Here is a 27,233-nt window from a genome sequence, read left to right as displayed (position 1 = left end):
AAACCAAAGATTGTGTGTACCGCCTCCGTGGTCCGGAGAGCGGAAGGTCCCGGGTTCGATCCCCGACCGCATCATACCAAAAGACGTTAAAATATGGTACTTGTTGGTCCCTGCCTGGCGCTCGGCATTAATGGGTACAAGAAGGACTGGTCGGCACGGAGTCAGTAAAATGTGTCTGAGTGGGGTATTCATGCTTCACTGCGGCATGGTATCTCAGTGGGCTAGCACTATAAAACCAGCTTAAGTCTGGGCTAGTACAAGCAGCCGCACATACACATCCACACGCATGCACGTCGTCATATGAGCGAAATATTCTCACGCACGACTTTAAACCCAATTTCACCTCACCTCACCTCACCAAAGATTGTAACCATATATACCACTCACACTTTGCTAAGGATCACGAAAAATCACAACTTTACTTAAATGTAGATATATAATTTGAATTGTATCCATTTATAACTGGATAGATAATAATATGGAAACCCTCTTTAGACAAACAGTCACTTTAATCTAACCACTTGATACATGAGTAGCCATAAAAATGGTTTTCATGGCACCAATGAACCATTTTGCAAATCATTGAACAAGTCATTGACAAGTACACAACACCTGTCAATAGCAGGTATGGGATCCACAAGATGAAATGACATACTGAAACCTAGGATCCATTCTTACAATAAGCTTAGATATTTAAACCAAATTTGACCCCACATCATAGGTTTCTGTTGAATCCATGATTTGACCCTTAGCAAAGTGTGAATAGTATAGTTGGAATATTGCTAAGTGCAGCATTAAACAACGACAAAGAAAGACTTGTTCTTGAAGGACCTATTGTTGATGTCTCCAGGCTACCAAGTTGTCAAGAAGAAGGAAGGTACCAGAGTGGAGACGAACCCTCAAGTTGTCATCAAGGGTGTTGGGTAAGAAATACTTTCAGATAATTACAGCATCGAGGCAGTGTATGAAATAAGCCAAAAATCCAGCCAGACATCAGGGCTGGTAACTTCAAAATGTTACCAGCCCAAAAATGGATTTTACCAGACCAAATATGGTGAATTTACTCAGATGTATGGAACATCTAAAAAAAATTACCAGACAATTGGGCTGGCTAGCTGTAAATTTAGACCGTCCGTCAGAAATCTGGACCATTTCCAGGCGTCGGATGGGCCTTATTTCATACACTGATTAAGGTGTGGTCGGGTAGGCAAGTGGTTTAATCATTGCTCATCACGCTGAAGACCTAGGTTTGATTCCCCACATGCTTGCAATGTGTGAAGCACATTTCTAATGTCCCCCACTGGGATATAAGTGAAATATTGATGAAGGTGATGTAAAACGGTATCCACTTATTAGCTTTGTCACAAGGCCGGCTCTTCCCTAATGAGTGTTAGGGTAGAAGAGGTCCCAACACTCTGGTTCTTGTCACGTAATGTGACTCTGAGTAAGTCTCTCTACTGGTTGTCAGATAAATGAAGTCACATTGGAGGAGGTCCAACCACTCCACTGATTGTCACCCATTGGGACTTGAATCAGAAAAGTCCCCCAAACTTCATTGTTAGACTTTTATTGGGACTGGGGTTAGAACTGGTCCAAACATTCTATTGTTAGACACATTCATTGAGACTGGGGTTAGAATTGGTCCAAACATTCTATTGTTAGACACATTAATTGAGACTGGGGTTAGAATTGGTCCAAACATTCTATTGTTAGACACATTAATTGGGTGGGACTGGGGTTAGAACTGGTCCAAACATTCTATTGTTAGACACATTAATTGGGTGGGACTGGGGTTAGACCTGGTCCAAACATTCTATTGTTAGACACATTAATTGGGTGGGACTGGGGTTAGACCTGGTCCAAACATTCTATTGTTAGACACATTAATTGGGTGGGACTGGGGTTAGAAACCTGAGACTCACTGGGGGTGTAGAACCAAACATTCTATTGTTAGACACATTAATTGGGTGGGACTGGGGTTAGAACTGGTCCAAACATTCTATTGTTAAACACATTAATTGGGACTGGGGTTAGAACTGGTCCAAACATTCTATTGTTAGACACATTAATTGGGACTGGGGTTAGAACTGGTCCAAACATTCTATTGTTAGACACATTAATTGAGACTGGGGTTAGACCTGGTCCAAACATTCTATTGTTAGACACATTAATTGGGACTGGGGTTAGAACTGGTCCAAACATTCTATTGTTAGACACATTAATTGAGACTGGGGTTAGAATTGGTCCAAACATTCTATTGTTAGACAGATTCATTGAGACTGGGGTTAGAATAGTTCCCATCAGCTGTTTTCAGGGTATCAATTACACCATTTCTTCAGGTTTGACCGGACTCTGGGTGGCCTGGATGTGACACTGAGACTGCGGAACCATCTCGCCAAGTTGTTCAATGAGCAGAAGAAGACAAAGAATGATGTCTTCAAGAACGAAAGATCCATGGCCAAACTGCTGAAAGAAGCTGATCGTGTGAAGCAAGTCCTGAGTGCTAACCAAGATCACTTTTGCCCAGGTTGGTTGACATTGTTGTCACAGTCTACTGACATTGTTTTTCATCATCTACTGACACTGTTTACATGGTCTACTGACACTGTTTACATCGTCAACTGACATTGTTTACATCATCTACTGACAATGTTTACATGGTCTACTGACACTGTTTACATCATCTACCGACACTGTTTACTTCATCTACTGACACTGTTTACATGGTCTACTGACACTGTTTACTTTGTCTACTGACACTGTTTACATCATCTACTGACAGTGTTTACATCATCTACTGAAACTGTTTACATCATCTACTGACACTGTTTACATCATCTACCGACACTGTTTACATCATCTACCGACACTGTTTACATCATCTACCGACACTGTTTACATCATCTACTGACACTGTTTACTTCATCTACTGACACTGTTTACATCGTCTACTGACACTGTTTACATCATCTACTGACACTGTTTACTTCATCTACTGAGACTGTTTACTTCATCTACTGACAGTTTACATCGTCTACTGACACTGTTTACATCATCTACTGACACTGTTTACTTCATCTACCGACACTGTTTACTTCATCTACTGACACTGTTTACATCGTCTGCTGACACTGTTTACATCGTCTACTGACACTGTTTACATCATCACTGACACTGTTTTACACATCATCTACTGAGACTGTTTACTTCATCTACTGACACCGTTTACATCGTCTTTACTGACACTGTTTACATCATCTACCGACACTGTTTTACATCATCTACCGACACTGTTTACATCATCTACTGACACTGTTTACATCATCTCCACCGACACTGTTTACATCGTCTACTGACACTGTTTACATCGTCTACGGACACTGTTTACATCATCTACCGACACTGTTTACATCATCTACCGACACTGTTTACTTCATCTACTGACACTGTTTACATCATCTACCGACACTGTTTACATCGTCTACTGACACTGTTTACATCGTCTACTGACACTGTTTACATCATCTACTGACACTGTTTACTTCATCTACTGACACTGTTTACTTCATCTACTGACAGGTTACATCGTCTACTGACACTGTTTACATCATCTACTGACACTGTTTACTTCATCTACTGACACTGTTTACTTCATCTACTGAGACTGTTTACATCGTCTGCTGACACTGTTTACATCGTCTACTGACACTGTTTACATCATCTACTGACACTGTTTACTTCATCTACAGAGACTGTTTACTTCATCTACTGACAGTTTACATCGTCTACGGACACTGTTTACATCATCTACCGACACTGTTTACATCATCTACCGACACTGTTTACTTCATCTACTGACACTGTTTACTTCATCTACCGACACTGTTTACACCGTCTACTGACACTGTTTACATTGTCTACAGACACTGTTTACATCATCTACCGACACTGTTTACATCATCTACCGACACTGTTTACTTCATCTACTGACACTGTTTACTTCATCTACCGACACTGTTTACATCGTCTGCTGACACTGTTTACATCGTCTGCTGAGACTGTTTACATCATCTACTGACACTGTTTACTTCATCTACTGACACTGTTTACATCATCTACTGACACTGTATACATCGTCTACTGACACTGTTTACTTCATCTCCTGACACTGTTTACTTCATCTACTGAGACTGTTTACTTCATCTACTGACAGTTTACATCGTCTACTGACACTGTTTACATCATCTACTGACACTGTTTACATCATCTACTGACACTGTTTACATTGATCTACTGACACTGTTTACTTCATCTACTGACACTGTTTACATCATCTACTGACACTGTTTACATCATCTACTGACACTGTTTACATCATCTACTGACACTGTTTACATCGATCTACTGACACTGTTTACATCATCTACTGACACTGTTTACATCATCTACTGACACTGTTTACATCATCTACTGACACCATGTTTACTCGACACTGACTGTTTACTCGACACTGTTTACTTGGTCTACCACACACTGCTTTACTTCGCCTACTGACACTGTTTACATCATCTACTGACACTGTTTACATCGTCTACTGACACTGGTTACATCGTCTACTGACACTGTTTACATCGTCTACTGACACTGTTTACATCGTCTACTGACACTGTTTACATCGTCTACTGACACTGTTTACATAGTCTACTGACACTGTTTACATCGTCTACTGACACTGTTACATCGTCTACTGACACTGTTTACATCGTCTACTGACACTGTTTACATCGTCTACTGACACTGTTTACATCGTCTACTGACACTGTTTACATCGTCTACTGACACTGTTTACATCGTCTACTGACACTGTTAACATCGTCTTCCAATGTTTCCAGATCGAGGGTCTGCTGGATGAGCAAGACTTCAGGGCCAAGGTGACGAGAGAAGAACTGGAGGAGCTGTGTAAGGATGTCTTCCCTCGAGTCATCAAACCAATAGAGGACGCCCTCCATGCCTCTGAGATAACTCTGGTATGTCAAAAGTTTTTTCATGCCGTACTTAGTCACACAACTGATGGTCGCATGTTATCATTACCACAGGTTCCAGTGGTTGTGAGTGTAGGAATTGAATGTTATGATTACACAATGCCATTCGAACCCACACCCTCAGAGTCGGGCACCTAATCGCCAGCACACAAAGTCAGCTGTCTAACCCACTCAGCCACCACAACTTCCACAAGAATAAAGTCGGACAACTGGTAGTCTAGACTGCGGACTTTGTGTACCCCTCTGATAAGTGTAAATTGGCACTCTGAAAGTGTGGGTTCGAATCCCAAGTGGGACTCAACCCAACAAAAGTACTAGAATCTTTACTTTACTAAGAAAGTGTAATCCCAAATATAACATATGTTAGAATTGAATGTTCCAGCACATTTGGGTCCTTGTGTTAAAAATTTAGGAGACATCAAAACTCTGGGAAACAACAAATGCTTGTTTTTATTTATGAAATTCTTTCTAGCCTGGCCGTAAGAATAGTGAGGAAGAAACAAATGGCTGTAACACCAACACTGACATATTAGGGAAAAACAAAAATAATCTTAGAGAATATTAAAGAACAAATAGATGCGGCAGTGAAAGGCTGAATTCTTCAACACTGAAATGTTGCACAATTCGTCACACTTAGAGATCAGTTGTTGCATTTTGAAGGCTGTTGTCAATGAGGGAAAGTTTTGCAAACAGAAAAGTTAGATTCCCCACATGGGAACAATATGTGAAGCCCATATCTGGTGTCCCTTGCCATGATATTGCTGACCGCCTCCGTGGTGTAGTGGTTAGAAGCGTCCGCCTGGAGTGCGGAAGGTCGCGGGTTCGATCCCTGACCGCGTCATACCAAAAGACGTTAAAATATGGTACTTGTTGGTCCCTGTCTGGCGCTCGGCATTAATGGGTACAACAAGGACTGGTCAGCTCGGAGTCAGTATAATGTGTCTGAGTGGGGAATTCATGCTTCACTGCGGCATGGTATCTCAGTGGGCTAGCACTATAAAACCAGCTTAAGTCTGGGCTAGTACAAGCAGCCGCACATACACATACACACGCATGCACGTCGTCATATGAGCGAAATATTCTCAAGCACGACGTTAAACCCAATTCCACCACCACCATGATATTGCTGGAATATAGCTAAAAGCGGCATAACACTAAACTCACTCACTCACTCCAAATTGCTCACTTTAGAGCAAAATACAACACTATGATCCTTGTTGCAGGGTGAGATCAGCGAGGTTATCCTCATGGGAGCAGCGACCAGGATGCCGAAGGTGCAGGAGGGGCTGATGACGTTCCTGAAGAGGTGCGTCCTTTTTCTACATGGCTTAGAGCTGGTCTCCTGTCCTGGTTGTAACAAGTTCAGTCATCCTGCCGAAGATCTGGGCTCTATTCTCTATATGTGTATATTGTGTCCCCTGTCGTGATATAGCTAGGATATTGCCAAAAGCAGCGTAAAACCTCACTTACTCACTAGCTGACTCACCCAATCACTGTAGTAGTTAAGTGGTTTAAGCATTCGTTCTTGCCTTGCCGAGGACCCTGGATAGAATCCCCACATGGGCACAGTGTGTGAAGCCGATTTCTGGTGTCACCCTGCCATGATGTTAATGATAGGGAAAAAGTGGCATAAAATCACTCTCACTCACTCATTCGGTACATGTTCCAGTTCGGAGCTAGGAAAAGAGCATCAACACTGACGAGTCTGCAGCCATGGGAGCTGTATACCAAGCTGCCTACCTTGGCAAGGGCTTCAAGGTCAAGACCTTCACCGTAAAGGAGGGCAACATCTACCCAATTGTGGTGAGTGTCGTCAGACGGAACAACAGGCTGTCAGTATCTCACTTTCTGTAATATCCTGGTAAGGCCAGACCAATTTTATTTCTTGTTTTACAGATTTTTGTCCTCAGAAAACCTGAAGGCAGGAGGGAAAGAAAATAAAAATAAAATCACCAGTCAAAGTAATATTCCTTCTAAATACTCAAAGTATTTTACTTTTGGCAATTTATGAAGTGTATATGGGGCAAAAAACATTTAAAAACATTTATCTTGTAAGTTTACATTTTTGGCCTATAAAACCATTAGGATTTTATTTTTTGAGCGGGGAAAATTAATTTTATTTTTTTTTTAATCTTGAAAAAAATACAACAGGCGGATCCGTGAAACAAGAAATAAAATTGGTTGGCCTAAAGAGGGTTGACATGTGACCATTGTGAATGTCATTCTATCCAAACTGTGTAGATCGATGTTCATGATGTCGATCATTGGTTGGTCTTGTCAAGACACCACATTAATTAGGGTCACCTGTGGTCAATCTGGAATATTCTTGAGTGCTTTCCTACCAAGTAAAGCCTTTTCATAAGACCTAACACTCACTCACGCAGTCAACCCGTGAAGATCCGGGTTAGAATTGATCTCCAGTAACCCTTGCTTGTCGTAAGAGGCGACTAACGGTATCGGGTGGTCAGGCTCGCCGATTTAGTTGACACATGTCATCGGTTCCAATTACGCAGATTGATGCTCATGCTGTTGATCACTGGATTGTCTGGTCCAGACTCGATTATTTGCAGACCGCCGCCATTTAGCTGGAATATTGCTGAGTGCGGCATAAAACTAAACTCACTCACTCACTCACTCACGCAGTCACTCATGCACTCAACAAGTCATCGTATCCCGACTGCGTAGATCAGTGCTCATGATCTTGATCACTGGATTGTCTGGCCCAGACTCGATTATTTACAGATCTGCCTATAGCTTGAATATTGGTGAGTGTAGCATTAAACAAGTCACTCACTCACTGCATATATTTACTGCAATTATGTTACGGACAAAATGGACAATTAATTTTGAAATTGTACATTCAGTGTTGAATTTCAATTAATTGCTTCAGGTTGAATTCGAAAAGCATCAAACTTCTGAAGATGGGAGTGAGACATCCAAGACTGTCAAGCGTACTCTCTTTGGCCGGATGAATCCCTACCCCCAGAAGAAGGTGATGACTTTCAACAAGCACTTCTCCGACTTCTCCTTCAGTGTGGGATATGGAGATATGAGCTTCCTGTCAGACTTGGACAAAAAGTGAGGTTTTGACCACATTTCACCATATTTTAGGCTGTCAACTTTCTCTGTAATTGTAGTCAGGGGTTTTATGTTGGAATTGCTTTGCTATAAGGAATAATGAATGAAACAATTAGAAAGAGAATTTGGACCAAACAAATCAAAAAGGGTCTTAATATTTAAACTTTTAGACCACTGCCATAGGTGTTCAGTAATATAATGTTGTGTAGGCCATTACTAGAATATGTTCCTGTTGTGTAGGCCAGTACTAGAATATGTTCCTGTTGTGTAGGCCGCTACAGAAATATTTCCTGCATTGCCAGCTACAGAATATGTTCCTGTTGTGTAGGCAGCTACTAGAATATGTTCCTGTTATGTAGGCACTAAAAAGAATATGTTCCTGTTGTGTAGGCTAAAGAAATATGTTCCTGTTGTGTAGGCACCAAAAAATATGTTCCTGTATGTGGTGGTGCTAAAGAAATATGTTCCTGTTGTGTAGGCACTAAAAGAAATATGTTCCTGTTGTGTAGGCACTAAAGAAATATGTTCCTGTTATTGCAGGCCAGTACTAGAAATATGTTCCTGTTGTGTAGGCCAGCACTAGAATATGTTCCTGTTTTGTAGGCCAGTACTAGAAATATGTTCCTGTTTGTTTGTAGGCCAGTACTAAAGAAATATGTTCCTGTTTTGTGTAGGCCAGCACTAGAATATGTTCCTGTTTGTGCAGGCCAGAAATAAAATCCTGTTGTGTAGGCCCTGAAATCTGTAGGGCCACTACATAAATATGTTCCTGTTATTGTAGGCCACTACAGAAATATGTTCCTGTTTGTAGGCACTAAAAGAAATATGTTCCTGTTGTGTAGGCACTGTTGAAATATGTTCCTGTTGTGTAGGCACTAAAGAATATGTTTTTGTTGTGTAGGCTTTAAAGAAATATGTTCCTGTTGTAGGCACTAAAGAAATATGTTCCTGTTGTGTAGGCACTAAAGAAATATGTTCCTGTTGTGTAGGCACTAAAGAAATATGTTCCTGTTGTGTAGGCTGCTACAGAAATATGTTCCTGTTGTGTAGGCACTAAAGAAATATGTTCCTGTTGTGTAGGCACTAAAGAAATATGTTCCTGTTGTGTAGGCACTAAAGAAATATGTTCCTGTTGTGTAGGCACTAAAGAAATATGTTCCTGTTGTGTAGGCACTAAAGAAATATGTTCCTGTTGTGCAGGCACTAAAGAAATATGTTCCTGTTGTGTAGGCACTAAAGAAATATGTTCCTGTTGTGTAGGCACTAAAGAGAATATGTTCCTGTTATGTAGGCTAAAGAAATATGTTCCTGTTGTGTAGGCTTCTAAAGAAATATGTTCCTATTTGTTGTAGGCACTAAAGAAATATGTTCCTGTTGTGTAGGCGCTAAAGAAATATGTTCCTGTTGTGCAGGCGCTAAAGAAATATGTTCATAGTGGAGGGCGCTACAGAAATATGTTCATAGTGGAGGGCGCTACAGAAATATGTTCCTGACGTGTAGGCCGCTACAGAAATCTGTTCCTGTTTTGTAGGCGCTACATAAATATGTTCCTGTTATGTAGGCGCTACATAAATATGTTCCTGTTGTGTAGGTCGTTCCCCCAGCTGCTGCTGTCTAACGTGTCACTCCTCGGGATTGAGGAGGCATATCAGAAACACAAGGAGGGGGCAGAGAGCAAGGGCATCAAAGCTCACTTCAGAATGGATGAAAGTGGCATTCTCCACTTAGATAAGGTGAGGCAAAGCAGCATTGTCCCCATCCTCGATAATCTCCAGCGTATATGTTATGACAAATCTCCACATGTACCCTGGATGCATCCATGGTTCCGCCCGATAATTATATTACCTCCCTTTGCTGGCTCCGCATTCTCACAGTAGCCAATCAGCTAAGCCGCCGTTACAACCGAGCTTGCCAGTGTCAACAAACATAGCGGTCGCAGCCACGAAGGTTTGTTAGCAGTCCCACTCAGATTTTGGGGGAAATCATACAGACAAATTGACAGGTCTGAAACTTGGTCTGAAATATGCAAGAACTCCTTCTACCTCTTTCAGAGTACCTCTGCATAAATAGTGTTGCCAAGTTTAATCATTTAGATAATTTAAGAAGCGAAAGTGAGTTGTGATTGGTACGCTCATCTTCCCAGCGTAGACACCTGATTGGATATAAAGCCCTCCAAGGATGCATCCAGGGTATAGTGGAGATTTATCAGAACATATACCCTGGAGATTATTGAGGATGCATTGTCCCTATCACAATGCACATCTATACTTTCTCCAAAAAATCTCTTAAAAAGGATCATCAGATTTATCATATTGACATTTGCTCTTGACATAATATGAGGATCGGTTCTGTGTGTCATGGATAGGTTAACATATCCCTTTTAACATGGAGTAGAAAATATTTCTGGACAATGACTTTCAAAGGGGAGGCAATCCTGACTTCAGAACTTCTGGTAATGTTTTAATCAAACAAATGTACAGACATTAAATAAAGTGGCTTCATATGAGTTGGTCTGGAAGCCATTTTGCTTCATTTTAAAGCTCTATGGACACCGAAGTCTGTTGTATTTACAAGGAGAAGGAATGTTGAGTTTGGTCCCGGTTTTGATCAGGATGTACTTCTTGGCTTCAGGTCGAGTCCGTGTTTGAGACAGTTGGTGAAGTTGCTGAGGAGAAAGACGAGTCTGCCTGGTCCAGTAAGTTACTTGTCCTACATGGACCAAACACTCCATGCTGTTGTACACCAATATACTCCACAACACTTAGCACCGTTATACGCCAGGCCACACCGCGCCATGCTGGTACTCCACCCAATATTCTCCACAACACTTAGCACCGTTATACTCCACTCCACGCCATGCCACGCCACGCCGGTCTTTCACGGACCAAACACTCCTAGCACTCTACACCAATATATTCCACAACACATAGCACTGTTATACGCCACGCCATGCCACGCCACGCCAGGCCACACATCGCACAACAGTGCTGAACAGCACATGCACTATTTTCTGGTCCACACGATACCCGTGAAGGTCCGGGTTAGAATATTGACCTTCAGTAACCCATGCTTGTCGTAAGAGGCGACTAATGGGATCGGGTGGTCAGGCTTGCTGACTTGGTTGACACATATCATCGGTTCCCAATTGCGCAACTCGATGCTCATCCTGTTGATCACTGGATTGCCTGACCCAGACTCGATTATTTACAGACCGCCGTCATATAGATGGAATATTGCTGAGTGCGGCATAAAATTAAACTCACTCACTCCACACGTGATTTACAGATCAAACAACCCGAAACACCCATCACAACGAAACCCATAACAACCACCACGCCTAAAGACTACACGGCACCACAACACCCAGAATTCACTGCACACCCAACACAATTTACCCAGTATCTTGGTATCTCGGCACTTTTCCCTGCTCGTAATGCACAATGACAACCCGTGAAGATCCAGGTTAGAATGAACCTTCAGTAACCCATGCTTGTCGTAAGTGGCGACTAACGGGATCAGGTGGTCAGGCTCACTGACTTGTTTGACGCATGTCATTGTATCCCAATTGCGTAGATCGATGCTCATGATATAAATCACATGATTGTCTGGTCCAGAGTCAATTAATTACGGACCGCCGCCATATACAGTGGAAACCTGATAAGTAAAATTTCAAGGGACTTGCCAAAATTGTTTACTTATCAGGTATTTTACTTATCCAAACTAATAAAAACCTGCAATGACAACCATATGCATGTATATGTATACAGCAGAATAACAGACAACATTTGTAAGTAATATGGCCTCCAGTTGTCAGTGTCTTGTCAACTGCATGATGCCAGTAAGTAGGATGTTTGTTTAGCTGGAGAGTGACACGTGCCCCTCATGTCGGATCATGTGGTGATCGCTAATTTAGTTATCCGGTCTCTTTTGTTAAGTAATTTCCTTCCAGGGACCGTGAGAGACGTTTTGTTAAGCGGTATTGTTTACTTATCTGAGTTTCGTTAACCAGACTCTAATAGTGATAATTAATGAAGAAATTTGCCGGGACCAAAGAAAAGTGTTTACTTATCAGGTCTATTTAGTTAAGCGGTCTTTACTTAGGCGGTTTCCACTGTAGCTGGACTATTGCTAAGTGCGGCATGAAACTAAACTCACTCACTCTGACAAACAAAGAGTCAAGTCAGATGTGGCATTCGAACCCAGGACCAGCATTTCATTGGTATCGATGGACAGAGCAGCATTAAACAACATTCCAACAAAACACAAACTACATTACTATAACATAATCACCGTGCTTCTTGCAGAAATAGGGAGCGCCATTGGAGGTCTATTTGGGGGATCTGATAGCAAGGACAAGGAAGCTAAAGTAGAGGATTCCAATGAGGTACGTTACCATGGTTTTCAAGCAATACCATATTCTCAAAATGCATGTGTTGTCATGCACTTAGTTCTGTTTGTGGCAATATTGTAGTCTAGCTCAGTGTTGTGATGTTATTTAAACACGAGCCTCATCATGAAGGCTTTGTTTGACCATTTGTGTTCTGACAAGACTAAACCTCGTCATTTTTCTAAAGCCATCAGTTTAAACTGATTATTTCAGATATTAAGGAACACCCCATTTTTCATGTTTTTATAGTTATGTCAAGGCCACAGTTCTTTCGTATTAGTTAATTGGATTGATCACTGGATATTCTGGTCCAGGCTCCATTATTTACAGACCACCGCCATATAGCTGGAATATTGCTGAGTGCGGGGTCACACAACAAACCTACCAACCAACCAACCAACCAACCAACCAGAGTTCTTTCATATTAGTAGAGGTGCGGTGGATAGCCTAGTGGTTAAAGCGTTCGCCCGTCACGCTGAAGACCCGGGTTTGATTCCCCACATGGGTACAATGTGTGAAGCCCAATTGTGGGGCCCCGTGCTGTGATATTGCTGGAATATTGCAAAAAAAAAATGGTGTAAAACTAAACTCACTCAATTCATATTTGTATAGTTATTGAATGCCATGAGAGATGAATTATGGCAATACCAAAGAAACGGGTAGCTTCACCTTTTCTTGTAGTATATATTTCGTGTCACAGTGATAATGAAGAGATTGCTTGAGTTTCATCATTTTTTCTTTGCATCTCAACAGCCGTGAAAATTGGTCCTTGAATGTGTTATACACCCGCTGACAAACTCACTTTTCTGTTATCTTGTTGAAACTGCACTGCACAAAACAAATTTCTTGCAGCTTGAATGAATGGCTTTGGATATTTTCGACATTTGCTCTAAGTTGTCACCTTACTATATAATTATCTGATATCCTCAGCACTGTTTTCTTGATGACTAGCTCCAATGCTTATCAATTTGTCCGTCCAAATTTTAAACACTGCCTGTGTCATACTTGTCAGGTGCCAAATGGGATCCTTTATTCTTAATAATAATTCTTCTTACTAACACAACTAATATTAATAAAAAAAAATGCGGACATTTAAATGTGGAATTTGGTTTGAATTTTGAATATTTTTGTGATATGCTCTCCCAATGAAAACAGCAAAATGTTTCAAATCAAATTCAATTCATCACTATTGTGACTGTTTTTACGTTTGGGTTTTAAGGCAAAATTACCTGGTCAAAAACTATAAAAATTTCAATTTATGGTTGAATTAAATTGTCCCACCCACAAAAAACCTGTTTTGTTGAATTTTTTAAAAGCATAAGTAGGTAGTCATCAGGAAAATACTATCAAAGTTGTACTGACTGGTGTCTGGTGACTGTCACGGATGTTGTTGTGGTCTAGGATCCATCGTCAGCAGCAGCGGGGGATGCTAGCAAGGGTGACCAGGATTCCGCTAAGGGGCAGAGTACTAACAAAAGCGAGTCGCCAAAGTCTGATTCCGAGACTGAACCCAAGAAAACCGAGGAGAAATCCTCCGGAAAACAGGAAGATAAAAAGGTTTTGAAATTTCTAGATATGATAAATGTAGACAAAATATGAAGCCTGGCTAACCCCTCGATCTCATTAGTCGCCTCTTACAACAAGCATGGGTTGCTGAAGACCAATTTTAACCCAGATGTTCACAGCTCTGGACTTAGAGACAACTTTACAAGTGCGGTCATCTTGGGATACATCAGCATATCATCCCTCAGCAGGGGCCTAGCGGCTAAATCGTTTGCGCGTTACGCCAAAGACCAGGGTTTCCATTGCCCATTTTTGGTGTCCCCGCTGTGATATTGCTGGAATATTGCTAAAAGCGGCGTAAAACTAAATTCACTCGCTCGTTCCTCAGCAACCTGTCCTTGAAGTAGGAGACAACTAAATGCGTTTGGGTTTGGGAGTCAGGCCTTAAAACTTGGTTGATGGTTTGCTTGAACAGATCAATTTCTGAGAGCATGTACATATCATTTTTGGTGATGAACATGTGTCAAAGATATTCTTGGATATATAGAGGGGTGAGAATTGCTCTACGGATCCACGGATTACGTTGAAATTGATTGTGCTGGGGTCATTCTTGTGAATCGTCGAAACCTGCTGCCACGAAGACCCCCCAGCTCATTTTCCTCTTTTTTTTCACTCGTACCGATTCTCACTCCTGTATATATCTTTATTTCTTTTACACATGAAGTTGATATCCAAAAAATCTTTGACATATATGTCCTAGTGTATTTTAGTGTAGTGTTTGGTGGTGGCTAGTTCCGTATATTATTATTTATTTTGAATGTTTGTAAGTTCTGCTTATGTGTCACTTTTTGCAAGCTTTGAAATGTCATTGTGTCGCATGATTTAACTCCTTTGGGCTATTATTATAAGCTTTTTGTAATTTTCCTGCTCTGATGTATCAATACATTTTCATTTTCTGCACTCCATGTGAAAATATTCATTTCTTGATGAAGTTGTCCACACTACATCAACATAACATTTTCTAGGTTTAGCTCTGGATTCTGACCTGTGTGTATGTTTAAAGTTTAGCTGACATGGGTGTACTGGCAAACAGGGATAAGTTGATAAGTTGAGCACCGACCTGACAATTGACCCATATGAGTGCTTGCCATTGTTAGCGAAGGGGCTCGAGGTTGTCCGCGATCAAGTGTAGTGCAATGGGTGAAGCGTGTGGCCTGTCTCAGCAAACACCAAGTTCGACAGCTACGCGCGTAATCAATTTCATTGCCATGCAATGCATGTGCACTAGGCTAAATCTGCTCTATCTTTCACAAACCAATTGGGTTTGTTCATTGCCGTCAATCGCCTACTTCTCATAAACATTTGTTGTTTTTTTCATCGCCTACTTCTCGTAAACATGTTCTCTGCGCCGGTCCAACTTATCCTTGTTTGCCAGTAGTTGTCTAAGCTGCCGTGATTTGCTCTGCAGAGTTGCATTCTGCCCGTGAAGATCGGGTTGGAACTGGTCTTCAGTAAACCATGCTTGTCGTAAGGGACGACTAACGGGATTGGGTCAAGCTCGCTGACTTGGTTCACACATGTCATCGTATCCCAATTGCGTAGATCGATGCTCATGCTGTTGATCACTGGATTGTTTGGTCCAGACTCGATTATTTACACACCACCACCATATAGCTGGAATATTGCTGAATGCGGCGTTAAACTGAACTCACTCACCAGAGTTGCATCCCTTGAGCGTGCCTCAATCCTGTGATTCTGGGTTTGAATCCCAGTTTACCCAAATATCGTTTCTGGGTTTGTCGGCACCATAATTGTGCTCATGTGTTTCACAAAAGTGGGAACTTCTCACTTCAGACCTTCCTCCTAAATAAACCTAATATGCTGGGATATAACTGGAATTCCTTTAAACCAAACCATCTTAGATTAATTATCTTATTTTTGTTGTTGACATGTTTGGTCATTCCCAAAAAAATATATCACATTTTGAATTGTCTTACTTTCTATCAGGTGGTAGGGTAGCCTAGTGGTTAAAGTATTCTCTCATCACGCTGAAGACCCGGGTTCCATTCCCCACACGGCTACAATGTGTGAAGCCCATTCTTTGTGTCCACTGCCATATCTTTGCTGGAATATTGCTAAAAGCAGTGTCAAACTGGACTAACTCACTTACTGACGATTCACTGTTCAGAGTTACCTCCCTTAGATGTCCAAAATTTGAAGTCTTCATCTGTTGGGGTTTTCCAACCACATCACTATGTTGAGCTAACATGCTGTGATATGAGTCCATGTTGTTTACAATTATTATTTGGTCCTCCAGCCATCAGAGTCGACAGAAGAGGGAACCGAAGCGTCATCGGAACAGGAACCAAAACAAGAGGAGAAGACAGATGACAAAACCGAAGAGAAAACAGAAAAGAAAACAAAAGACAAGAAAGAAAAAGAAAGTGACAAGAAGGAGAAGAAGGAAGACAAGAAAAGCAAGGATGGAGAGAAGGACAAAGAGGAGAAGAAGAAGGAAGAAGAGCCAAAGAAGCCAAAAATTACAACCATTAAGGAGGTAATCAACTCGACCTTGGGCTCTCTGGACCTCCCCAATTTCACCAAGGAACGAATGAAGGAGGCCAAGAAGGTGTACGTGAGATTTGGACTTAGATTATATTTCAGTTTGTAATACGTTTTGAGATATATAGCTGATTACTCTGGCCATAGATCTTATTGATCTCGATTGTCAGCTGAATGATTGCAGTGTTCAACAAAATCCTTACCCTTGCTCACTCTTAACAACTCGTTCTCTCAACAACTCGTCCCCTTCACTCAACAACTCAATCAACAACTCATTCTCTCAACAACTCAATCTCTCAACAACTCATTCTCTCAACAACTCGTTCTCTCACTCAACAACTCAATCTCTCAACAACTCGTTCTCTCACTCAACAACTCAATCTCTCAACAACTCAATCTCTCAACAACTCGTTCTCTCACTCTCAACAACTCAATCTCTCAACAACTCGTTCTCTCACTCAACAACTCAATCTCTCAACAACTCGTTCTCTCACTCTCAACAACTCAATCTCTCAACAACTCGTTCTCTCACTCAACAACTCAATTTCTTAACTCGTTCTCTCACTCTCAACAACTCAGTTTCTTAACAACTGCTTACTCACTCACTCCAACTTACTGCCAAGTCATTCTCTCACTTTCTCTCACTATCACCAGTTAATCTCTCTCTCTCTCTCTCTCTCACTCACTCACCGACCAACTGACTGTTGCAGCCTGGCGGCACTGAAGGCCAAGGACAAGGAGAAGATGGAGCTGGAGAAGGCCAAGAACGAGCTTGAGGCGTACATCTTCGACTCCCAGGACAAGCTCTCCCAGGACTCCTACGTCAAGTGCTCCACTGAAGCAGAGAGAGAGGAGCTCAACAAAGTCATGTCCGAGGCTTCTGATTGGCTGTACGAACAACCGGACGATGCCAAGAAAGACGTGAGTCATTAGCAGACATTCAAATTTTCATAATTCAGATGAATGAAAATACACAACGCCATTTTAGAAAGTGGTCAGATGTAACACATGTTATATTTGGGATTACACTGTCTTATTAAAGTACAAATTCTAGTACTTTTTGGGGTTGATTCGAACCCACTCCCTCAGAGTCAGGCACCTTACCAGCTCAGCCACCGCGTTTTCCAACGAACCCATAGTTTACATCGTTGAAGCATGTTGTGTGGCTGGCATGATATTCAGATCAATATTGATCCCCACATCACTCCCTTCGTCAATGAAAATCTGAGTTCTGATTGGTCTTCCACAAACCCATCCTTGTTGTAAGGGCGACTAACGAGATCAGGTGTTTAAACTCTCATATCTTGCTGGAATGTTGCTGACTGTGGCAAGACTTCACCTCCAGGGGAGAAATGCTCCTATTTTCCCCAATTATAATCTTTACAGTATTTCATGACAGCCAGATTGTTTGGTTTTTTTATGGAAATAGTACACTCATACTAATCACGTCGTGAAATAGCTGTGTTCTTGCAGGTGTTTGTCTTATAGTATGCTGGGCATCTAGTATAAGAACTTTGTTTTTTAGGCGCTCGTCAAAAAGTATATTCAAACCGAGCGTCTTATATAACAAGCCATGCTCTCCCAGTTGTTCATCAAATAGAAGGGGTGACTATTGAGGGGGAAACAACTATTGCGATAGTCTATGGCAACCAACTATTGCAACAGGTTTTTTTTCAATCCTTGAATTGTGTCGTTTGAAGTCATTTCCCAAATGAATGTATAGTTTATAAAATAAAAACAAATTGAAGTAGTTTCAGTCTCTTTTAATAACTGACAAGAAACTTGAAACCCAGATCAAGTAAACAGTTAAAACATAAACTCAGTGAAGCTGCAAGTCTGCACCCAAACAATTAAAAATACAAAACAACATAAATATTTAGTAAAAATACATATAGCAAGCTATCAACAAACTTGGCATCATGTATAACAAACTCTGTTCTTCCAGGTGTTTGTCAAGAAGCTGAAGTCCCTCAAGGACGGCCTGAAGGATGTAGCACGTCGTGTGTTTGAGCTGGAGGAAAGACCAAGGGCTCTAGATGCTCTCAAGTCCATGTTGAACCACTCTGTGCACTTCCTCAAGTCCGTGAAGAACCTGTCGAACACTGACGACCCCATCTTCACCGAGGTGGAGGTCACTACACTGGACACCCTCATCAATGAAACCTTGGTAGGTTGTCCTCAAGTCCTTCATAGCAGTAGCTTGGGTAGTAGGGTAGCCTAGTGGTTTAAGTGTTCGCTCATCAAGCCAAAGACCTGGTTTCAATTCTCCACATGGATATCATTGTGAAGCATAACTAAAAAATCACTCAATATCTATCAATAAAACCTGGCAGATATATGAGGCAGATCCCAAAAGGTGCATATTGCTATTTGCAGAGTTTGGGCATTTCTTTTTTCTCGTTATCCATGGAAACGATTTGGACTTAGTCTCACAAGAGAGGGGTCGGCTTCATTTCTGGAAAACTGTTCGATATCTTTCTACAAGACTTGGCAGATATATCAAACAGATTTTGAAGTATTGCCTTTTGCTATTTGCATATTTTTGGCATTTTCATTTTTCATGATTTACCATCTGGGCTTAGTCTGAGAAATCAAGTTGGACTTTAAGTACCTGTCAGATGATTTGTTCTTTCAAATATGTGGGGTGCGGGAGGATTTGTCGTCTTCTTCTTGGTTTCTAAAGCAGACAAATAATCAGTTGTGTATTTGTTTTCTGCATGTACGATAAGACAGTGTCACATGACGGATAATCCCTGATGCAGTAAGTTTTCGAAAAATGTGCAAATTGTTTTGATATGAGTCATAAGCAACAGTCAGTTTGCTAAGGAAGTCTAAATTCAGACAATGTATTTAGAAAATGTTAAATCATTTGATTATGTCATTTTGTGGTATGTAGAATAACATTTAATGTGACTTCCAGGAATGGCGCAACACCAACGTGAAAGAGCAGAAAAAGTTGAAGGATCACGAGAACCCAAAGATGCTCGTGGAGGACGTAGCTCTGAAGATACAGGCCCTGGACCGCGAGGTCAAGTACCTCATCAACAAGGCCAAGTACTGGAAGCCCAAGACTAAGCCCAAGACAGACGACAAGAAGAAGACAAACAGCACAGAAAAACCCAGCAATGAGACTAAGACAGAAGAGGCGGAGTCTAAAACTGAGGAGGCGGAGTCTAAACCCGAGCAGGCAGAGCCTAAGGTTGATGACGCAACAACCCAGTCTCCAGAATCTCAAGGTATTGTTATGTGGTCCAAGTAATTAAGGGTAAGGTAGTCTAGTGGTTAAAGTGTTTGCTTGTGACACCAAATACTGGGTTCGATTCCCCACATGGGTACAATATGTGAAGCCCATTTCTGGTGTCCTCTGCTTTGATATTGCTGGAATGTTGCTAAAAGCGGCATAAAACTCACTCCAAAAAATAAATAGGCATATCTGTCAACTTGATAATGATCCAAGTGACTGGTTTCCTTAACAGAAAATCATACTCTGAAAGCATGATGCTTGTGTACTTGAAGAATACATGTCATCCATATACAGTGGAAGCTGTATAATCTGACACTCACTGGGACCAGGAAAAAATGTTGGACTATGCAGCGTGTCGGATAATTCAATGTCTCCTTGCTTGAATACTTTTTAAACAGTACCATACATTGTAACTGGAATTTTTACCTCAGTCCGAGATGTAAGTCAATGAAGACATGGCTGCATCACACCAATAGATGTTACATAAAAAATGGTACTTGTTGTCACCCTGCCTCGTGCTTGACATACAGGGTTAGAACACACCTGTGAAGATCTGGGTTAGAAATGATCTTCAGCAACCGATGCTTGTCGTAAGAGGTAACTAACGGGGTTGAGTGGTCAGGGTTGCACATTTCATCGTATCCCAATTGGGTACATTGATGCTCATGCTGTTGATCACTGGATCACAGACCGTTGACATATAGCTGGAATACTTCTGAGCTCTGTGTTAAACAACAATCAATTGATGGTTAGAACTAGCTCTAGTTAGTACGCTGGTTCTGACTGGGATATCTGGAAGACTGCGGCAGGTTATCTCAGTAGACAGTCAGTGTAATCTGTGATGGTAAACCCCCATTGTATTTCCCAAAGTTATTATCTTATTTCATATTTCAGAAGAAGCTCCTACAGAAGCAGAATCGGATAAAAGCACCAAAAATGAAGATATAAAAGACACAGACACAAAAGATAAAGAAGAGGAAACATTAAAAATTGGTAAGCAGAGGCCCAGATAAACTGCGTGTCCGGGTAAAACACGCATATAAAATTTCCAATTACGCATTGAAAAATAATTGTTGCGTACCAATTACGCATTTAATATGTAATGATACGCAAAAAGTTTAAAACAAATGCGTACGGAATATATACTGAACCGCAAAAGAAACGCAAGTTGATGTAGAAATGTCAATATTTCTGAATCCATGGAACAAACAATCTTAATTCTACGAAAAAACAACAGACAAGTGATTGTTGAAGAAATGAGTCGTGGTCTCTGGTGAAAACAACACTCAAGTTTACTGTAAAAGCATATGTTATCACTCCACCCTCACACACCAAAAATGTCACGAAACAGTGTGTCAATCAGTAGCGCGTGTGACCACCATTGGCTGCAATGCAGGCTGCACAACGACGTCTCATCGAGTCAACAAGTGTCTGAAAGAAGGCTTGGGGAATTTGATTCCATTCCCTGACCAATCTGGCTTCCAAATCTCTAAGGTTTTGAGGTTGAGCAGCTGTCTGTATCCGTCTACCAATTTCATCCCACACATGCTCGACACACGTGCAGTGTGAGGACGAGCATTGTCCTGCTGGAACGTCTGGAGCTGAGGTTGGGCCTGGAATAGCGGTACAACGTGGTGTTGAAGGACCTGGTCTCTGTAGACTACAGCAGTCACACGTTGACGAAACACGTGTTAACGTGTTCTGTGGTGGTAACTGAAGCCACCCCATACCATGAGACTCCCACCTCCCCAGCGGTCAGCTTCCAACACAACGTTCATTACATCGCCTCCATACACGCAATCGTCCATCGGTGGGACAAGTTGAATCTGGACTCATCAGAAAACAACACTTGTTGCCATTGTTGGCGTCGCCAACGCTGGTGTTGTCGCCCACTGTAAACGATTTTGGCGGTGACGTTTACGTCAGAATCGGTCCGGCGTAAGGAGAGGCGACATCTGATCCCTGCTGCCCTCAGACGGCGGCGAACAGTGTCTGCAGAGATGTGACGTTGTGGCCCTTGAATGGTTGCAGCTGTCTGTGTTGCTCGTTGCTGTCAGTTACGCAGATGAGTAACCCGGATGTGACGATCTTTGCGCTGGCGTTGTTACCCTGGGGCGTCCCTGAACGTGGTCGGGTCTCCGAATATTACGGTTTGACGATACCTTGCGGATAGTCTTGTGATTGTTGTCACGCGTGACATCTGAAGTGCCTGGCCACTGCAGTTGGTGTGGATCCGGTCTGCAACATTCCAACGGCGATTCCTCGTTGCTGTTCAGTTAGACGTGGCATGTTTTCTCCGCGTTGTCACAGTCAATTTTGTGTTCTATGGTGTTTTTTGAATGACCTGCCTTATAAAGCTTCAAATTGGAGTGCAATGAACGCATTTTTGTGTGAAACACAAAAAACACGAAAAACATGAAAATGATTGCGTTTGGGCGATATGGTCAAGAATAAGCGGCAACAACGGCAAAACCATCTTCGAATGCTTGGTTCTATAATGGTATACTTTGTTGTCCTAATAGGAATGCATTTGGAACGTATGTTTTGAAAATAGTAACTTGCGTTTCTTTTGCAGTTAAGTTTATTTATAAAAATCGCTTGCGTAATGAAAAAGACATCGATTACTGTCAAGTTGTACTGTTAGTATAGGACAAGTGTTGTACTGTCAGTATAGGATGAGTGATTTTTTATGAAATCATTTCCATTGTATTTAAGTTGGTTTTGATTAGGTATGACATAAGGCAGAACATACCTGCTTAGTAAACTTACTCAATGACATAATACTTGTGTGCGTATTTCAGTCATTTTACTCACCTATTTGAAAGCAGTGGGTAACGGAAAATGAAATACCTACTCAACATTCATAATACCCACTCCAAAAAAATACAGTGGGTACAGTACCCACATGAGCTAAATCTTATCTGGAGCTCTGGGTAAGTGATAAACAGATGACGTGGCTTGGGGGACAATGTGGCAGCGTTGTAGATAGTAGATAAAGTGTTTGCTTGGCACCCCAAAGATATGGGTTTGATTCCTTATAGGTGCATGTGATGTCATTGTAGCCCAACTGTGTAGTTGATACTGGGATGTCAATCACTGGATTGTCTGGTCCAGACATAATTATTTACAGACTGCTGCCATATAGCTGGAATATTGTTGAGTGCGGTGTAAAACTAAAATCACTCACTTACTGTTAAAATCGAGTGCGCAGATCCAATATCACTACTTTATGGCTTTAAACTACAAACAAGCAAAAAACACTTATTGATTATTTTTTAACCATCTATTCTTTCTTTGCAGGTGGTTCAGAACCTATAAAAGAGGAACACACTGAGTTATAACAACGGCAAAACCAGTAGGGAAATGACCACTATATATATCTCCATTGTTCTCACACGATTATATGTCTATTTTTGATGCTGGTTTGAAAGTTCCGAGGAGTGTGTCTGACAGTTACGGTAATGAACGACGACGTGAATGTGAGTCTGTATTTTCAGGATGAGACCTTCAAGTGGAATCATGTGCATGGTGAATTGACGAGGAAATTCATTTTGTCTGAATCTGTACTTATTTATTGACTTTGTTTTGAATTTTCAACATGTTGAAGTAAATCATTGTTTGAGTTCTGGTGAAGCAGTGTGTAAAAAAATCATTATTGTGACGGTGAAAGGTTTTAGGGATGAAGCATATTGAGATGTGTGAGCGAGTCCACCCAGAAATATTTGTCTTCTTGTTGCATGCTTACCCAATGCCATTTAGAAAGTGGTCCAATGTAACATATGTTACATCTGGGATTACACTGCCAGCAATTAGGTGCCTGACTCTGAGGGTGTGGGTTCGAATCCCGGATGGGACTCAACTAAAGTACTAGAATCTGTACTACACTAAGAAACTTTAATCCCAAATATAACATATGTTCATGTTGCAGTATTATAGAAATATTTCAAAGAGAAGTGATCGTGGCGACTGCAACAGTGGTGGTCTGTAATGTTAGCCGCTAGTCTGATTACCAAGTCTAGTAAGTTTACCTGCCCATATCTAACACTAAATATGCTGAGGTCTGCGTTTGTAGAGGAGAGACGAACATTTTTCCCAGACTTTTAAGGATGATAGACCGTATTAATACAGAGCCAACCAGTAAGGGGATTGGGTGGTAAAACCATCTGTGTAATCATTATGTCAACCACTGGTTTCACGTGTCTAATATCGATGATTGAATTTCTGCTGTGAGGGATTTCTTTCAAATCTGCTCAGAAGAGGCCGAAGCAGCCGTCAAAACAAAAAATAAAATAAAAAATCCCAGGTGAACGGGTTTGTTGAATTACTTGCTATAGGGATGGCCACACTTTTTGTGATACAAAGTTGCTTTAATGTATACGTCAAATGCCTGCTACACTTAAATGTCTTTTTTTTTTAATGTTTAAGATAGGGTGTGTTTTTTAATTTTCTTTATATTAATTTGAGGTGGGTTTTTTTGCTAATTGTGACAGGTGGAATTTGTGAAATGAAAATGGGAAAAGTGACCTTGTTGGTGGGATTAACAGTGAATTATGAGAATTTTAAAGACTGTAATTATTTGTTATTTTTGAGACATTGTCACTGACATGTTGATTGTACAGTTTGTCGTCTGTTTTGGAATTTGCATTGCTTTCTGTCATTCTTGCAAATGTGTATGAACTATTAGATTTTCACCCACACCCACCTATTTGGTTGACATGCCAAATTATTTCTCTCCTCTTAATTATTAAAATTTATATTATAAGTAATTAACCTTTAACATTTTTTTTAAAATAGTTCTCCAATTATCATCCATAACCATTTAAATTCTGAGGGATAACTGTCATTAGAAATCGTTTTATGTATATTGAATTAAAATACTTATTCATGGGCAGTTTCCAAATTTTGTTAGCACTATGCTTGGCATAATGTTGATTCTTTTGGACCTTTATGCTCAAAAGCTGCTAAATATTTATACAAACCTGTAGAGGTTATGAATTCTTTGAAGAAAGTCCTCCTTGGGGTACATATAAGCATTAAAATGTCCATTTTAAATCCTACACTCATCGTATCGGTAGGAGAGCAAACTCGAAACGAACACCACGCATGTCTATTCAACAGAACGACAGCATGAAAAAGTGAGCTGGGAGGTAGACGGCAAGAGTTACCTGCTCTTGGCTGTAGGGAGTCCGGTGTTTTTTGTTTTGTAAATATTTTATTGAAAAATATAGTTACAACTGTTGTAGGATTTGAAATGGACATTTTAATGCTTATATGTACCCCAAGGAGGACTTCTTCTGAAAAAGAATATCTCCGGTGTTTTGTAAGTTATCAATTGGCGATATGTCGATAGCCAGCTATTGTTCTGCTGTAATCCCTATACTGTTGATACTTTTAACATGTTATGTGCTCATCTTGTGTTTGGACCAAAAGTGCACATGTACTCATTACAACACAGAAAGCGTCACCCAGTGTGCGAAATAGTTTCTAAATTTTGATAGCCAGTCAGGCTAGCTACCCAAATAATTCACTAGCCCGAAATTTGAATGTGGAAGCTTAGCAAAGATTTCAAAAATAAATGAGAATAAGATATTGTCGGCATGACACAGGTTTCATCATTAAGCTGCTAATATGATGAATATTTTTATCAGGCATTATGCATGATTTAAAAGTGTATTATAACTTAAGTCGGAGAGAGTGATATATTTACAAAATGACCACATGAAAATTCACTAGCCTGTTGGGAGATTGCATGGCCCCACTGGAGTTTTATTAGCCACGTACTAGCGGGCCAGTGGCTATTTCACACACTGGTGTCACCAATATTCTTTTAGTCATGGAATGGTATTCTTCGGAAATGCAATACTCGGCAACGTGTTAAGGTGCTATATGGGAATCTGATCCTGGGTTCCGACCCAGATATACTCTGCCACATTGGTATGTGTGTTCAAGTAAAATTTAGAGCATATTAGCTCACGGATGGGTGCCCAAGTCAGGTTTGTCGAGTAGGTAACAAAGGGGAGATAACCCATTTGCCAACATGGTGTATTCATAATCCATTTATGCTTAAAAACACGTAAAGGTGATCAATGCAATTGACATTTCAGTCTAAATGTTAATCAGTCCAAAATATGGATTTGAAAAAGACCCCTTTGAGGAATTGGGCTCGGCATTAACATGGAATGAAATATTCTTTTTTCATTTATCTGCAGTCCCCATGTCAGTTTGTATATCTAGGATCATGCTCATCCATACATTCCTTGTAAATATCCCACTGTCCAAGGTAACGGTGCAGAGTTGCCTTCCTTTCCATGGAATTTTTAATTCGTATGCGCCCGAGTTTGTATGAAAAAAGTCACTTCAGGATTCGTAGAAGAAACGGAATTAATGAGGGGATGTGTAAGATGTCAACCATAATTGCTACTATCTGAACCCAAAGATGGTCAAAGGCCAAACTAACCATTCTGTGAGAAGGAAAGTTCTCATGTCTAGTACTGAAAGCAAATAAGGTTTGTTTTTGTGGAGGGAACTGAGGTCCGTGGATGGCCGTAATACAAGTGCTATTATCTATATACAAGTGTACAAAGCACTGTCTGCCCTTTCATGGCTCACATCCACAACATTGTTTGAAACTGGATGTTCATAATTATCTGAATTACTGTTAAGTTTATCCGTATTTATTCTTTGTGTCAAATTAGTTATTGTGTGGAAGTGTGTTGCGACTAACAGCGGCGCGAATGTTATTTAGCAATTGGTGGTCAGGGACATTCTAGCATTTATGTGTAACACATTGGTTGATTCTGTGACGAAAATATTTTACGTAGTGTTGAACAGGTAGGTTACTGCTTCACACATTAACAATGTTTGGTTGATCCAAGGTATGGAAGTTCGTGTACATATCGTACCCTGCGTCATCTGTCATCCTCATCAGATCAATAAACTCATCCAAAGTATGTCTTGTGCATGTTGTCAGTGACCTGAGCTAAATTTTAGTCAGAACTTTACTGGTTGGTCTTGGGTGTTATCCGCATTATAGTGAAAACGTACCGATGAATTTCACTTTAAACAAGAAAGTAAATCGAATAAAGTGAAATTAAGATATCAGAATTTTATTCAACTTAGGATAAAACTTATTTAACAAACGATCATAGTTTCAAATCGTTATTATTCGTTTGTATTCACATTAAATAAAACACCGAGAACAAGTAGGGTTGGTCTAAGTTAACGCTCATCACGTACATTTGTTTCAGTGTTCCAACTACTGTGCTTACCCCCTTGTAATACAAACCAATAATAGCGATTTGAATCTATGATCGTTTGTTAAACAACTTTTATTCTATGATGAATAAAATTCTGAGATTTAAATGTTCAACTGGCAAGGTAAATTATGAGGATTCGCAATCTTAATTTCACTTTATTT

At 40.7% G+C, this 27,233-nt stretch overlaps 1 protein-coding gene across 1 annotated transcript in view; it reads left to right on the top strand.

The window, feature by feature from the left end:
- Positions 1–24,662, top strand: part of LOC124280260 (hypoxia up-regulated protein 1-like) — a 31,098-nt gene extending 6,436 nt beyond the window's left edge. The window contains 16 exon segments of the mRNA XM_046716159.1: positions 851–923; positions 2,340–2,522; positions 4,889–5,027; positions 6,266–6,348; positions 6,719–6,845; positions 7,933–8,120; positions 9,712–9,853; positions 10,752–10,815; positions 12,425–12,504; positions 13,909–14,064; positions 16,328–16,641; positions 17,283–17,493; positions 18,518–18,739; positions 19,493–19,808; positions 20,711–20,809; positions 23,117–24,662. Coding sequence (XP_046572115.1) covers positions 851–923; positions 2,340–2,522; positions 4,889–5,027; positions 6,266–6,348; positions 6,719–6,845; positions 7,933–8,120; positions 9,712–9,853; positions 10,752–10,815; positions 12,425–12,504; positions 13,909–14,064; positions 16,328–16,641; positions 17,283–17,493; positions 18,518–18,739; positions 19,493–19,808; positions 20,711–20,809; positions 23,117–23,157 — 2,438 coding nt within the window. The 3' untranslated portion in view covers positions 23,158–24,662.
- Positions 24,663–27,233: the final 2,571 nt, after the last annotated feature.

This window comes from Haliotis rubra, unplaced genomic scaffold, assembly GCF_003918875.1.
Source record: "Haliotis rubra isolate DU_JTF1 unplaced genomic scaffold, ASM391887v1 Scf263, whole genome shotgun sequence".
Taxonomy (NCBI): domain Eukaryota; kingdom Metazoa; phylum Mollusca; class Gastropoda; order Lepetellida; family Haliotidae; genus Haliotis; species Haliotis rubra.
Note: the sequence above shows the minus strand (reverse complement) of the source record. Positions and strands in the feature narration are given on the sequence as shown.